The sequence below is a fragment of the Rhinolophus ferrumequinum genome, chromosome 11, assembly GCF_004115265.2.
Source record: "Rhinolophus ferrumequinum isolate MPI-CBG mRhiFer1 chromosome 11, mRhiFer1_v1.p, whole genome shotgun sequence".
In the NCBI taxonomy this organism is placed as follows: domain Eukaryota; kingdom Metazoa; phylum Chordata; class Mammalia; order Chiroptera; family Rhinolophidae; genus Rhinolophus; species Rhinolophus ferrumequinum.
The window spans coordinates 52,209,886-52,224,952 of NC_046294.1; the positions used below are offsets into that span (position 1 = coordinate 52,209,886).

General features: G+C 43.8%; 2 protein-coding genes across 3 annotated transcripts; one reads left to right on the forward strand and one right to left on the reverse strand.

Moving 5' to 3' along the window:
• The first annotated feature begins 589 nt into the window (after window positions 1-589).
• THRSP (thyroid hormone responsive) lies at window positions 590-1,274 on the forward strand. The gene has a single exon (XM_033120607.1). It carries the CDS (start codon window positions 818-820, stop codon window positions 1,253-1,255), a length of 438 nt encoding a protein of 145 aa, XP_032976498.1. The 5' UTR covers window positions 590-817; the 3' UTR covers window positions 1,256-1,274.
• A 5,485-nt stretch (window positions 1,275-6,759) lies between these two features.
• Window positions 6,760-14,818, reverse strand: NDUFC2 (NADH:ubiquinone oxidoreductase subunit C2). 2 transcript variants are annotated; one of them, XM_033121289.1, is made up of 3 exons: window positions 14,498-14,815; window positions 8,756-8,899; window positions 6,760-6,944 (listed from the first exon to the last, which is right to left on the reverse strand). In XM_033121289.1, exons 1-3 carry the CDS (start codon window positions 14,664-14,666, stop codon window positions 6,895-6,897), a joined length of 363 nt encoding a protein of 120 aa, XP_032977180.1. In that variant the 5' UTR covers window positions 14,667-14,815; the 3' UTR covers window positions 6,760-6,894. The 2 variants fall into 2 exon arrangements, with proteins under 2 accessions (XP_032977180.1, XP_032977179.1); XM_033121288.1 differs by lacking the exon at window positions 6,760-6,944 and adding an exon at window positions 7,860-7,987 and having other exon boundaries at window positions 14,498-14,818.
• Between the last annotated feature and the right edge of the window lie 249 nt (window positions 14,819-15,067).

The following is a 15,067-nucleotide window of genomic DNA, read 5'->3' on the forward strand; positions in this document are numbered from 1 at the left end:
GTATAACTCATGAAACCTCCCACATGGGTCTAGAGCACTGATTGGAGGTGGGAGAGAGGTGGTCCTGGGCTGGAATTCCAGCTCCAATGGGACCCTGGGCAAGTTACTTTAGCTTTTTTCTGCACCTCAGTTTTCTCATTGATAAAACAGGAAGACTGAAACATTTCATTGTAGGGTTGTGGAGAAGATTAAATGAGATAACTTGTGAAAGAGCTTAGCGCAGAAATTGATGCAAAGTAAGTGCCGAATAAATGTAAGCCAGCAAACAACCAAAACACATAGCTAGGAAACTGCAGGACTGGGCTTCCAGCTCCAACTTCAGGGCTCTTTGCCCCCCACTAAGTGGTTTTATTTCATGACCATCCTCATTCATGTCTCAGCTGAGGCACCCCAGGTTGGAGAAGAGAGCTGCACATTAGGAGGCTAGTCTAAGCAGGAAGCAAGAGGCATCTTGGTCTCAGATGACCTGAAAAAGTTAATTATTGTCCTGGGGTCAAGTGCACCAGTTGCCAAAGGGAAAAGTTTCCCTGTTATTGGCACTGCCAACTAATGGAGGAGGAGCTAGGCTCTTGCTGAGGCAGTCACAGAGTGCTGAAATGATAGGCAGATGGCTGACAGGCCTGTCCTTGGGCAGATGGATCCCCTGATACAGACATTGGAGCCCAAGCCCTGGGATTGGCCAAAAACAGGGCTGTGTTGACCCATAGGCTGGGCTTCGACATTCTGTCAAACTGCAGTCTCATCCAGATGTAAAAATTACAGCCTAGAAATAGTGCTGGGGCAGTCTGCCCGGCTCGGCGTGGGAGAGGAAGTCACCATGCAGGTGCTAACCAAGCGCTACCCCAAGAACTGCCTGCTGACTGTCATAGACCGGTACTCGGCGGCGGTGCACAATATGGAGCAGGTGGTGATGCTCCCCAGCCTTCTGCAGGATGCGCAGCTGAGTGCGCCTGGCCGCTGGGCTGGGGGTCCGGATCTCTACAACTGCTTCACCATGCTCAAGGCCATCTGCGTGGATGTGGACCACGGGCTGCTGCCTCGGGAGGAGTGGCAGGTCAAGATGGCAGGTGGTGAAGGCAATGAGGCTGAGAATGACGACACGCAGGCAACCGATGGAGAGGTCTTGAGGCAGCTGGATCTAGAAGCCCAGTTCCACCTGCACTTCTCCAGCCTTCATCACATCCTCACTCACCTAACCTTGAAAGCCCAGGAAGTGACGAAGATATACCAGGAGATAACGGGACAGGCCATATAAGCCTCGGACTCTAGGGAAGGTAATGGTAGCCATGCTAGTGGGTGTTCGAGTCCACGGTGGGACATTCCAGGGGAGGGAGGGGAGCAGATTCAGGGCAACTGAATCTGAGATGGAGCCACCTCACTTCAGGGTACTGGAACCACAGCCTGGGAGGGCCCAAGGCCAGGCCTGCCTTACTCTCCTTCTGAGCTAGAATTGATGAGTCATGGCCGTGAACTGTAATGGAGACAGAAGGAAAAGTGGCCTGTGGGTGCATACCTTATATGCACATATATATGTTTATGCATGTGTTCATTTGTTAGTAAGTGTAGGTATTTATTCAGGTAAATTGTGAATTCTGTGTGTGTGGGGGGGAACAGTGCTTCCCAACATTTTTTCAAGTCATGGAACATGACAAATTATATTATATGGCCCAGTGGGGTACGTAGGTGAGGCTGCTCACAGTATTCCTGCAACTGGCAGGGGTCCTCTGGCCATCCCAGGCCGCAGCCAGCCAAGTGGAAAGCTCAAGGACTGCTGCTGGCACTCCGGTCTGTTCCAGACACACCATTGTGGAGGCATGCCTGTGGGGAAGCCCTGTTATGAGGCCATATCCATGTTTAGGGGTCTGAGCACATAGGTCTATGCACAGAAGGGCTGGGTTTGTGAGGTATGGATGGGCAGCGAGCTAGAAAAGCAGGTGGTGGCATCAGGTAGGTGATGGGAAGAGGACCTAGGACAGTCGTGCATGCTTCTTTCCTGCATAAAGAGTAGGAGACATTTGGCCATACCACCTGCCAGTTGTGATCCTGTGCCACATGCCAGCTCTGCTCCCACAGATTGACTTCATCAGTGATAACCCATGTTCACGTCCATGGCACACTCAAAACCACTGATGGACGTATGTGGGGCAGGATTTTTATTCCCGTTTTACTAGTAAGGAAATTAAAGCCAGAGGTAAAGCGATTCACTGAAAATCATAGTAAGGGGACAAAAGCCAGACTGGCCCCAACTTTGAGCTGAGTGTTCTTTCCATCACACCCAATCCTGGCCATATGTGTTATCTTCATAATCTTCCTGAAGTCCACCCTATAGTGACGGGCTATAAACAGGGACCTGAACACACAGCCTGTGGAGAGTTCTGCTCAGGTATTACCTCAGCCATTTCTCCTTCCCCTACCTCAAACCCAAGCCCAAATTGTCAGTTTCAACCCTGCCTTACTCTCTCCTCAAGGCTCCCTGGGTGGCCTTTCAGAGGTTCCTGAATATAACTGGGCTGGGTTAACAGCTTTGGGGTTAAGTTCTGGTTCCACCACGAATGAGCTGTGAAGCTGTGGTTTAGCCACCTCACTTCCCTGGGTTTCAGTTTCTTCACTGAATAATCAACAGGAGTAGTAGTAAAAATAATAATTGGTAATTAAATAGTTTGTAGTTTAAAACCACTTGCATATCAATTATCTAATAGATTTATCATCCCCTTTCACAGATGAAAAAAACTGGAGGCCTGAGAAGTAAAATGAATCCAAGGTTACTCAGGAAATGGCAGCGCTGAGATGTGCATGAACCCTGGTCTAACTCGCATCTAATTCTTTTCCTCTACATTAGTGAATTTCTTTAGTGCCTTAGAATTCTGCAGCCCAGGCTGGAGGTGGGAATTGGGATGGCAGAGGGGCTAGAACACCCAGTCCTTGACCAACCAAACTGCTTTGAAGACAAGAGCAGCTATTCTACACCACAATGCGTCAGCACACTCTCACCTGATTTTTGTGGAGGCTGTGTGCTATAGCAGAAGTTAAAAAACGTGGGCTCTTCATAAAAAAAAAGAAAGAAAGAAAGAAAAGAAATCTTACCATATGCAACAACATGGATGGACCTAGAGGGTATTATGCTAAGTGAACTAAGTCAGATAGAGACAAATACCATATGGCCTCACTTATATGTGGAATCTAAAGAACAAAATAAACAAAATAGAAACCGATTCATAGATACAGAGAAAACTAATGGTTAACAGATGGGAGGGGGGTTAGGGGACTGGGTGAAAAAGGTGAAGGGAGGGCTGGCCGGGTGGCTCAGGCGGTTGGAGCTCCGTGCTCCTAATGCCTAAGGCTGCCAGTTCGATTCCCACATGGGCCAGTAGGCTTTCAACCACAAGGTTGCAGGTTCGACTTCTTGACTCCAGCAAGGGATGGTGGGCTCTGCCCCCTGCAACTAAGATTGAACACGGCACCTTGAGCTGAGCTGCCGCTGAGCTGCCGCTGAACTCCCGGATGGCTCAGTTGGTTGGAGTGTGGGCTCTCAACCACAAGGTTGCCAGTTCGACTCCCGCAACGAATGGTGGGCTGTGCCCCCTGCAACTAACAATGGCAACTGGACCTGGAGCAGAACTATGTCTTCCACAGCTAAGATTGAAAGGACAACAACTTGACTTGGAAAAAGTCCTGGAAGTACACACTGTTCCCCAATAAAGTTCTGTTCCCTTTCCCCAATAAAATCTTTAAAAAAGGGGATTAAGAAGTACAAATTGGTAGTTATAAAATTGTCATGAGGGTGTACAGTAAGTATAGGGAATATAGTCAATAATATTGTAATAACTATGTATAGTGCCAGATGGGTACTAGACTTATCTGGGGGAATCACTTCAAAAATTATATAAATGTCTAACCACTACATGGTACACTTGAAACTAATATAAAATAATATTGAATGTCAATTATAATTGAAAAAAAAGAGATATCACTTCACACTTGTTAGAATGGCTGTCATAAAAGACGAGATAACAAGTGTTGGCGAGGATGTGAAGAAAAAGGAACCCAGTGCACTGTTGGTGGAAATGTAAATTGGTATAGCCACTATGAAACGCAGTATGGAGTTGAGTTCCTCAAGAAATTAAAAATACAACTAACATGATCTAGCAATTCCACTTGAGTAAATATTCAAAGGAAATGAAAATAGGATATTGAAGAGATATCTGAACTCCCATCTTCACTGTATTATTCACAATAGCCAAGATATGGAAACAACCTAAGTGTCTGTCAATGGATGAATGAAGATGTGAGATATGTATGTGTGTATATATATATATATGTATATATATATATATGCATATATGAGTATACACATACATATATGTGTGTACATTTACTTATGTGTATGTATATATGAGTATTATTCAGCCATGAAAAAGGACATCCTGCTATTTTTGACGACATGGATGGAACTTGAGGGCATTATGCTAAGTGAAATAAATTAGAGAAAGACAAATAATGCATGGTATGATCTATATGTGGAATCTGAAAAAAAAAAAAATTTCAAACCCATAGAAACAGAGAGTAGAGTAGTGGTTGCCAGGGGCTGGGGACAGGAAGAAATAGGGAGAGGTTGGTAATAGGTACAAACTTTCAGCTATGAGATGAATAAGGTGTGAGGATCTAATGTATAACATGGTGACTATGGTTAATAACACTGTATTATACAATTGAAATTTGCTAAGGAAGTAGAAGTTCAATGTACTTAGCAAAATACGAATATATAGTGATGGATGTGTTAACTAGATGGGAGGAATCCTTTCATAATATATACATATATCAAATAATCACAATGTACACTTTGAATATGAAGTATCTTATAATTTTGTCAATTATACCTCAATAAAGCTGAAAAGAAAAAAGAAAAAAAACATGGGCTCTTGTCCTGGCTCTGTCACTGACCTCTGCATGACATCGGACAACTTATCCACCTTACTGCATTGCAGTTTCCCTGTGAGTAAAATAGAGGTGGAACTAGAAGTTATTGCAGCTCTAATAACCTGGTTCTTCTTACATACAGTGCCGACACTGCCAGAATTCTCCTATAGCAGCACCACTGAGCCTTTTCACTATTTTTCCTGTTTCAGTAGGCATGTGACACTACTTTAGTGGTGTGGATTGATAGTGACTTGGTTTTTTAACACTTCTGCATTCCATAGATCCCTTTACATGATAGAAAGTAGACTCTGTGAGGACATAGAGCAGTTTGCTAGCCCTGACAAGACCAGAAAGGCCGGGACCTGCAGCTGGAAGTGAGGCAACTGAGTTCTCTGGGATGCTTCCCCTTCCCTACCCCTTCTGAGAACCAATTCGTGGACTCATCACTGGGTCACCTTCAGGATGCTTGTTGCTATTCAGAACTCCCCCACTCCTCTTACGAGCTTGGGGTGGTGGTCAGTGATTCACGAAGGACTAGATGTTACCTGGCTAGCGTGGCATGGGAGAAAGAGTGGAAGTTTTTGCATCTGCCCAACCAAAGTTCACCTCCCTCCTCTTGGCAGTCATTCACTATGTGACCTTGGGCAAGTTCTTTAACCCATTGCAACCTAAATGTCCTCATCTGTAAAATGGCGAAAGTGTTACCTACCTCACAAGGTTGGAGAAATTAGACAAGATGAATCAAAAGCACCTGGCATGTGAGCGCTTTCATCGTAAGCTAATTTTCCCCATACCCTCACCTTGTATGTTTTTCTAGCCGTTGCTAGAACTAAGGGGTAGCACAGTCTCTTGGGATAAGCGGTTCACATTCCTGTACTTGCTGGGCACAGGTGAACTACAAACCTATTTAGGGCAAAACCCATAAAACATACACGTTTGTATGTATCTTTAACTTCTAAAATACTTTCTCAGACATGATTTCACGTTTAACAAGTGGGACTCGAGAAAAGAGATGGAACTCATCTGATGTTGCCCCAAAACCATCTGCTTATACTCATACTGCCACCTAATTTGAAATCATGTACAAAGAGAAACAATTTTATTAATCTCCCAAAACTAATCTGATTGCACATCTGAGTTTGGAAACAAAAACTTACTGGACAAGCATTTGGATTCGCTAAGCCATAGAGAGTAACCTCATTCCAGTTAGGTGGGATCTTTCACTACTAACTGCTCCGCTGTCGAGCGTTAGCACTGAGCCCACTGTCTCCAGGATGATCCATCTCGGCAAAGACCCTTTTGCAGGCTCGGTCTTCTGCTCTTGAGTCTCTGCTTCTAAACCACCTGCTATACTGTTGCAGAGAGAGCTCAGAAATACAAACCTGACTGTGTTATTCCCATTTAAAACCCTTTAGTGACTTTCTACTACCAATAGGATCAAGTCAAAAATTATTCCACAAACGACTCCCAAAACTCTCCATAATCTGGCTTACTTTGTTTTGCTTTGCACTAGCACCGGAACAGGCGAACCTTTTCTGTAAACGGCCATATATTAAATATTTTCGGCTTTGCAGGCCAGAAGGTCTTTGTCACAACTACACAACTCTGCTGCTGTAGCATGGAAGCAGCCATAAACTACATGTAAACAAATGAGTACGGCTGTGTTCCAACAGAATCGTACTGGCAGTGGGCCAGATTTGGCTCACAGGCTATAGTCGGCCAACTCCAAACTAGAACTAAACTCCATTTTAAAATCTGTCAGATGTCTTTTTAAAATTGGATGAATGGAAAATGACTATTCTCTGATGAGCTATTTTTCTTATGACAAAAAAAGAGTCAGGGTGCTCGTGGTAACCATTTTAATCACATAGCTGTTAACATACAGATTAACATAAACTTCAGATATCACGAAAACACGTCCCATAAAATTCAGAAATAACCGGTAACAGTGAAACCGGAACAAGCATTATGGAGACATCAACGCACTGGATGGAATTCTTCAAGAATTTCACCATAAACTTTCTTATCTATAAAAGGAAAGATTACAAAAAATTTATTTTTAAATTATGTTTTCAAAATCCTATTTCCTAAAGAAAAACTAACAATAATATACTTATAGATAGAAACCCCTAAGAATTTCCTCATTTTCTTGTCCTCCACCATGGCTTGGCGATCACTGAGACACTGTACTTGGCTGAATGAAAAATCACTTTGGAAGAAGCTGTGGTGATATCCAGATGGCTGCCTGGAGGGGCAAAGTGCTGCCAGGGGGAGCCTGACTGGAGGGGTGAAGGAAGGAACGAACGGGGTGGGGGGGTTTCAGGTCAGCTAGGAGGGGCGTGGTGGTCATGCTCTCCACGTTCGCGTCGCCGTGCACGAGGCTCTTGGCACACCTGCCAGTCATCTGCTGCTCGGGCCAGAGTGAGCCCGGGAGGCCATACACGCTGCTTCTGACGGAGGGAGCTAGTGGAAATACTGAGGCAAGGGGCCAGTGGGCTGGGACTGAGGACTACTCTGCCACTGGGTCTCAGCCTTAGGAATCACTATTTCCAAACTTCTTCAACTCTAACATCCAGCAGTTCTGAGTATTCCTGGTCCCTGATACAACCACTATTCATTACTTTGTATTAGTCTTTGAGCTCTTCATTGGCAGAAGAGCTCAAAAACAGAAAACAGAAAACAAAACAAAACCCTGTACCTTTTTGATCTACCATAAACACCACATATGTGACAGAAGGCTACGGGAATACTAGAGTAACAAAATTTTAGAGCTACATAGGACTTTAGAGATCATAATTCAGTCTAATGAAATTTAAATGCTTAATATTACACATTTACATAAATAGGAAAATCTACTTAAAATCTATACCATTTACAAGTTCAAAATTTTCCTTCATTCATCATTCACATATGTGCACACCTGTATTGTGTGTATGTGTACAAAATAAAAACAAGAAGAGTTATAATTATATTCATAGTTGAACAGAGATGAGTCGAGTGTGCTGAGGAGATTGCTGTCTGTAGCAGGGTGAAATCTTCATTGAGACGAAGAATATTGAGCAGGAACTTGCTAGATGACAGGGTGGAAATGGGGCAAGAGGAGAATCAAGGTACAGTGTGTACAAAGTGATCCAAGGCAGGTTCAGGACACAGATTTCACAAGGTAGGAGATGAGTTATGGGAGAGGACGCAGGGTTCTGTGGGTTCCTTCAGGTCAGCTATTATTTATTAAGTGCGTCCTATGTGTAGGCTCTGTGCTGACGGTTAGGGAAACAAAGATGAAGCTACAGTCCAATGAGGGACCTCTGTGTATGTCACGTGGTAGGTAAGAGGTATGGGCAGTGTTTCTACTAGGCAATTAGCCTGAGATGTGAACTTCAGTGAGACCAAAGGCAGAGGTGAGCTGGAGGCAAGTGGGTCAAAGCGAAAGATTATCAGGGCCTGAACCAGGGTAGTAGCAGTGGGACAGAGAGTTCAGAGCTGAGAAACAGTTAGGAAGTAGCATGGTAGAACGTGCTGACCAATGGGAAGTGACAGATCCAGACTGATTCCCAGGCTTCTGGCTGGAGCGCCCAGGTGGACAGTAGTGCCATTCACTAAAGCAGGGCACAGACCAGGGCTGGGCAGGCAGAGCGAACATGAGCTCTGTCTGCTGTCTGAGGGACACAGAGGGACTTAGCCAGAAACTGGATATATGAATTCATGAGAATTTTGGTTTATAGACAAAGATGTGGTTGCCAACAGAATAGAGGTACCTGAAGCCACAGGCATGGAAAAGACAAACCAGGGAAAATAATGCAGAGTAAGAAAGAGGTTTTCTACAATTAACGTGAAATACCTTTTTCAGGAAAATCCTCTGGATGTGATTTGACATATGCAAACATGTCATGGTCTCTCACAGCATACATATAGTCTTGACGTTTTAAAAAGTAATATCCAATAAAAACGAAGGAAGTAACATAAAGAAGCTGGCGATGCAACCCTGAAATTAAACCGGCAAATCCCAAAGAAAGCAAAAATCAGTCAATGTGTATTAAAGATTATATTCTTACATTTCAGATATATAATTTATTGTTATTTCTTCCAAAACTTTTTTTTTTAAGGGCTTTTCTATATGGCTATTATGAACAAACTGCCTTGACCTTGAGACCTAGTCTTAAAAGAAATCTGGCAATTATGAAAAGCGACATTAAGTCTATAAAGTTAACTATCAATAGAACCCAAGATTTTTGAAATTCAGGTTTTATAAATTTCTTCATGGAGAAAGGCGGATAACTACCAAATCCTGAAGTCGAGACTGAGAACCAAAAACATTTTTTTTTTCTTTTTCAATAAGTTAACTTTAGATGTAAACTTACTTGTATTCTAGCCCCTGTGCAGGTTGTATAAACACAGGTTAAGTCCTCTAAATGGTCTAAAAACAACTTGGTTTGTCTCCACATACAGATTTATATTTGCATATTTAGTAGTTACTAAAACAGCAAGCTACACTATAAACACAGAGGGGGCCAAAAAATTGTACACACATTTTAAGAAAGGAAAAAAACTGTATTAAAATTGTAATATTAAATATATACCATTTAACAAAAGATGAATACAAGTCATGTGTATACTTTTTTTTGTACCCGGGTATATCTTAATTCTTTTACCCCTTCAAAATTTTGTCCTATTTGCATATATTACCTATTCGTCCTACTAAAACAATCGTCCTATTATAATGAGACTGGAGAGGATCAAATCACATGATCTAGAGAAAGCCAAAATTTAAGGTCTGAAGGGGAGATCCAAAGGTTCCCTTTCATATGGGAACACTTTTTTGCAAAAGGCTAACTGCAGGTTTAATTTTCTAGCTAAGCCCTAGAATTCTATCCCTAGCCCTCCACTTCTTATCTCACACATAGTCCTTTGGAGAACTCATTGATCCCTTTAGTTTGATCTATTATGCATGTGGTGGTAACCCATAAATACATCCAACTCAGAGACCCACGCTGAATAACAGATAAATCAAATGTTTGACAGATATGTTCACTTAAATACCCCCAAGTGAACTCATTTCCTTCCTATTCGTACCTCTTTCTCCTAATTCTGAGAATAAGAGCATTCACCGGAATCCAAGTCCTGTGTAATAATTACAGTAATCATCCCTTTTTTCCTACCCTCTGCCCCCACATCCAGTTACTGAGTGCTGTGAGTTCTACTGTGTAAATATTTCCTTTCCTCCCTTCAGGGAACTTATCTCTCATTTGCACTAACCGGTCTTCCTTTCATCTCATTTTCCACTCCACACTGATGCCAGCTTTTATCCTGTCACTAGAGGAATTTTTACTAAAATACAAACCTAGCTTGTTGGTCCCTTTTCCTTCAATTATGCTCAACGGGAGTCCCAAGTCCGGCATATGATCTCCTGCAGGAGCTGACTCTCCCAGCCTCACCTTCTGACACTCTCTGATAGGAAATCTGTGCTCCAGCTGTATCGAACTGCTTTCAATTTCTCACACAAACTAGGTTCCTTCATGCTTCTATACACCGTGCACTGGTTATTCCTGATCCTTCAAGGCTCAAGCCAGACATCACTTCTGCTAAGAAGTCTTCCCTGAACTTTCCTGGAGTTAAAAGGTGAACTCATCTCTAGTAAATGTAAATTGCTAAATAATTATGTAATGTAAATAATGTAAAAAAAATGTAAATGTAAATAATTATTTCCGTCTCTACTACCCAGGCAAAGCCAATGTTTGAATCATCTTTGTATGCCAGCACATAGATAGCACTTAATAAATATTTAAGTGACGAATGACCCTGGGCAAGTCAATTTACCATCTCTAAAAGAAAGATAATACCTACCCTATCTTTTTCACAGTAGTAGTATATAAACCAAAAGAAAATGTGTATAAAAATATTTTGGAAAAATGTATAAAACAACAGAAATGTAAAACAGTACTATGATCTGGGACTAGACAAGGCCTAGGCTCTTTTGCAGGCTCTCTTACCCCAAACAGCCACTGCTTCCCCTAATGGGCCACTTGCAATACTGTCCCATGTGCCACCGGAGTACAAACACCAGGCTTTCAGTGCTTACCCATCTCCCTCACAGAAAGACTCCACAAATGTTTTAGATGACGGCATGTTCCAGCCCTAAAGGCATGGCTTGGCCTCCTCCCAAGTCCCATTTCCCTAACCTCGCTCTCTCAGTGGTAGTCTCCCTTTCACGAAATACACAAACCCTCCACAATCATGTTCCCCTTCTTTCCTTTATTTAGTGACTTTTAACTTGGAAGCCATGGTGCTCTTTGCAGGACAGTGTACATTACTGATAATTTAAACTAGATATTAATAAATACTTAATTTTGTGGACACTTTCATACCAACTAACTCTAAATTTAGGGCAGGTAAGTGGTAACCAGCAACAAAGGTTTAAAAATAAGTGATGAAAAAAAGCTTAAGGAAAAATTCTATTTAATGTTTTCTGGTAACTTGAACAAGATCTGCACAGTTTGATTTCATGGATAGAATATGCCAATACTATGCACAGAATGCCAGGTACTCTCCAGGGCCATAGTGTGAAGATCCACATGGCTCTCCTTACCCAATCTTCTGACTGTCACGTCCATTACCCTATGTGCAGAAACTTATGCCACAATTTGTCTTTTTAATGGATATGCTCATCTGGTTTGTAAATCTTTGGAGAGTTGAGACCATATTTTATACTTCCTTGTAATCTACATATACTTATTTATTCAATAAACTTATTAAGCACCACTACACGAGGTCGCACAATTAAGTTTGCTAACTTGTGGCAGTGATGTTGCTAACCTTTTTTGGTATCCGTGGGATTATTCATTATGAATTGGTACCAACTGGACAAAAACTTAACCAAGTTTACTATTTGGAAGTGCTGAAAGGCTGCATGAAAAAGTTAGACGACCTGAACTTTTCGCCAACAATTCATGGCTCTTGCATCACGACAATGCATCAGCTCACATGGCATTGTCTGTGAGGGAGTTTTTAGCCAGTAAACAAATCAGTGTATTGGAACACCCTCCCTACTCACCTGATCTGGCCCCCAATGACTTCTTTCTTTACCTGAAGATAAAGGAAATATTGAAAGGAAGACATTTTGATGACATTCAGGACATCAAGGATAATATGATGGATGACAGCTCTGATGGCCACTCCAGCAAGAGTTCCAAAATTGCTTCGAAGGGTGGACTAGGCGCTGGCATCAGTGCATAGCTTCCCAAGGGGAGTACTTCAAAGGTGACCATAGTGATATTCAGCAGTGAGGTATGTATGTAGCACTTTTTCTAGGATGAGTTTGCAAACTTAATTGTCCAACCTTGTATACCAGACATTGAGCTAGACAAACATAATATGCATTCAATAAATGCTACCATTTCACTAAAGTCCTCAAGACCTAAATTTTCCAAAGCAACTTAGGGAACCTCAGGGAGCCCAGGAAGTCTGACCCCTAGCTCTGTACTAAGTGCTTTATATACATCATCTCATCTAGTTCTCACAGCTGCACGATAAGGTAGATATTCTCCCTCTTTCATAGACGAGCAAACTAAAGCTCACAGAGATTAAGTAACTTCTCCAAAATCAAATGACTAGTAGGGTGGAGGTGGTGTCAAACCCCAAAGCATGTGCTCTTAACCGCTATGCTCTTGTCTCCCAGAAAAGGCCTAAAACATTGCTTGACAAGGAGGCGAGATGAAGTGGTATTTACGTCACATTTCAGCCAAACTTTACTTCCTCTAGAACAGGCTCCCTCCGATCTGCACCTCCTTCGTGCTCCCCAGGTGCTCTCTGCTCATCCACTTGCATCAAAACACGTATCGGTCACACCTAGGCCCATAATGGACTATTTACTTGCCTCCCTGACTTGACTAGGAACTCCTCACGGTCAGGGATGGTATTCCTCATCCCATGTAGGGACAGCCCTTTTTCCGCCTGGCCCAGAAAAAGAGCTCTGTAAATGATGAACAAATAAATATATGGTAAACTGTTTGCATGACAAGAACTAAGGAAAGGGAACCTTGTCCAGTACTTTTTGTGTGCCAGGCAGTTTACTTATAAACTCTCAATTCTCACAACAAATATGCAAAGATCAGTTATTCTCATTTTAGATTAGGAAACTTTGGCTCTGAACTGCCTGACCAAGTAACTTGCCCAAGGTGACACAGTTGGATGAAGTGGAGCAAGGCCATTTGGTTCCGAAGTGGAGCTCTTTCCATTACACCAAGGGACAGGATCAGGCAAATGTGGAGTGGTAATGAAAGGGGAGAAAACCCCACCTCCCCAGAGGCAGAAATGGTCAAAGATCACTCCTTTCTGTGCAGCAGGGTCATTTCCAAGGGAGATGGGATTTCAATATTAGTTGAGCAGTGGAAATGCTGCGATTTGGTGCGCTGGGAGCTGACCTCTAGGCAGGACATATAGCTGGAAGAAGGCATAAGCGGCACAAGTGAGGTGATTCTGGTTGTCTGAACCATTGTATTAGTTTTCTTCCTAACGGGTTCTCAGCTCCTACCAGGGCTTCACACTGTTGACAAAGTTGACCATTTAAAACAGGTGTCTGATCATTGCATCTCTGCCTTCCCTCGCCTGCAGCAACCAAAAGCTAAAAAGGTTCCTGTCCACTGAGAAAATACATTGCCACGATCTACCTAATATTCTCTGGAGCCTTACTGCTCTACCCTGCACACTCAATCGGCAAACTGCCCTCCATTCAGAAGCCCTTGCCTTCATTTATTTCCACTAGCCCCATGAGCTGGGAAGGCCCTCTCCTAGTATCTGCCTGATAAATAAACGCTAAGTTCAAATACATCTTCGAGTTTCCCTCCACTTTCCCCTTTGGGGGTTCATAGCCCCCAGCACAGACTGTGTGTCAGCTATTATCAAGCTCTGACAGCATGACACTGACATACTATTAGAAAATACAGCCCGGTGGTTTAGAGCTCCCACACAAAGTGAGGTCCCCAAACCAGCAGCATCAGTACTATCTGGTATTTTGTTAACATCAAACCTTTCCCCAGACCTAATGAATCAGAATATGCATTTTTAACAAGACCCCAGTCTATGAGTAGTAGGCACATTAAGTTTGAGAAGAGCTGGTTTCGAATATAGGCTCTGAGGTTTAAAAACAGGCTCTGCTACTTCCTAGCCATATGACCTTGGGCAAGCTGTTTTAATCTCTCTAAGGCTCTGTTTCAACATTTGTGAGTAATACCTCCCCATAAGGTGTTTTGAGGATCAAATGCTATAATGTGCACAGTGTCAGTAGTGCATGGCAGGGACTGAACGCTCATTTTTGCACTCACGACGTGAACTGAGAGGGGAGCTGGCAGTCCATTCCCGGGTCCTTCAGAGACTCGGGTAGTGGGTTTCACTGCACCTCAGTTTCCTTAAGTGTCAAATGACACTCTGGCCCTGCGGTGCTATGAAGAACTCACAGGGCGCAGATGCCCCAGGGAGGCGAGGCGGGGCCTCCTTTGCCAAAAGGCCCGGACAGCGAAGGCACCTCAGGCAGCCCCGCCCTGCGACCCCCTCTCCTCCCAGCCGATCCCGCCCGCGCAGCCCTCACCCGCCGTCATCACCGGCCTCCGCCGGATCGCGTTATCAAGCAGGCCGGAGCAGTAGCCCAAGAAGCCGAGGTAGGCGAGCCTTGGGTCGTTCAGCTTGGGCGGGGGCAGGCTCCGGGCCTCATCCGGCAGGAACTTTAAGGGCACTCGGCCCGGCCGTCCGCTCATCATGATGATGCCGTTCCTACTTGAGGCTTAGCCTCAGACCGCCAACTATAAAGAAAACCACCACGACCACTGCCGGGGCCCACGTCGTATGCTTTCTCCTCGGAGCACTGGGCTGAAGGGCATGGCGCAGGGCGGTGCAGCGTTCAAACGTTTCCCCCGGCGTACTGCTGCACGAACCTGCCCGGAAGGTTCCGGCCTACTAAATGGCCTACCCTGCTTGCTCGCCTGCCGGCGCTAATTCAGCTGGGGTAGTCAGTATCAGGGTCCTGGCACCACCCGATCGAGTACACGAAACGAGCCAAATAGGGAGAACACTAGGAGACTGCTTTTTTTTCCGCCCAACCTCCCCCACCTGGAATTGTCTATCTCTCCTGTCCCTGAATTTCCCTTCAGCAAGAATGTAT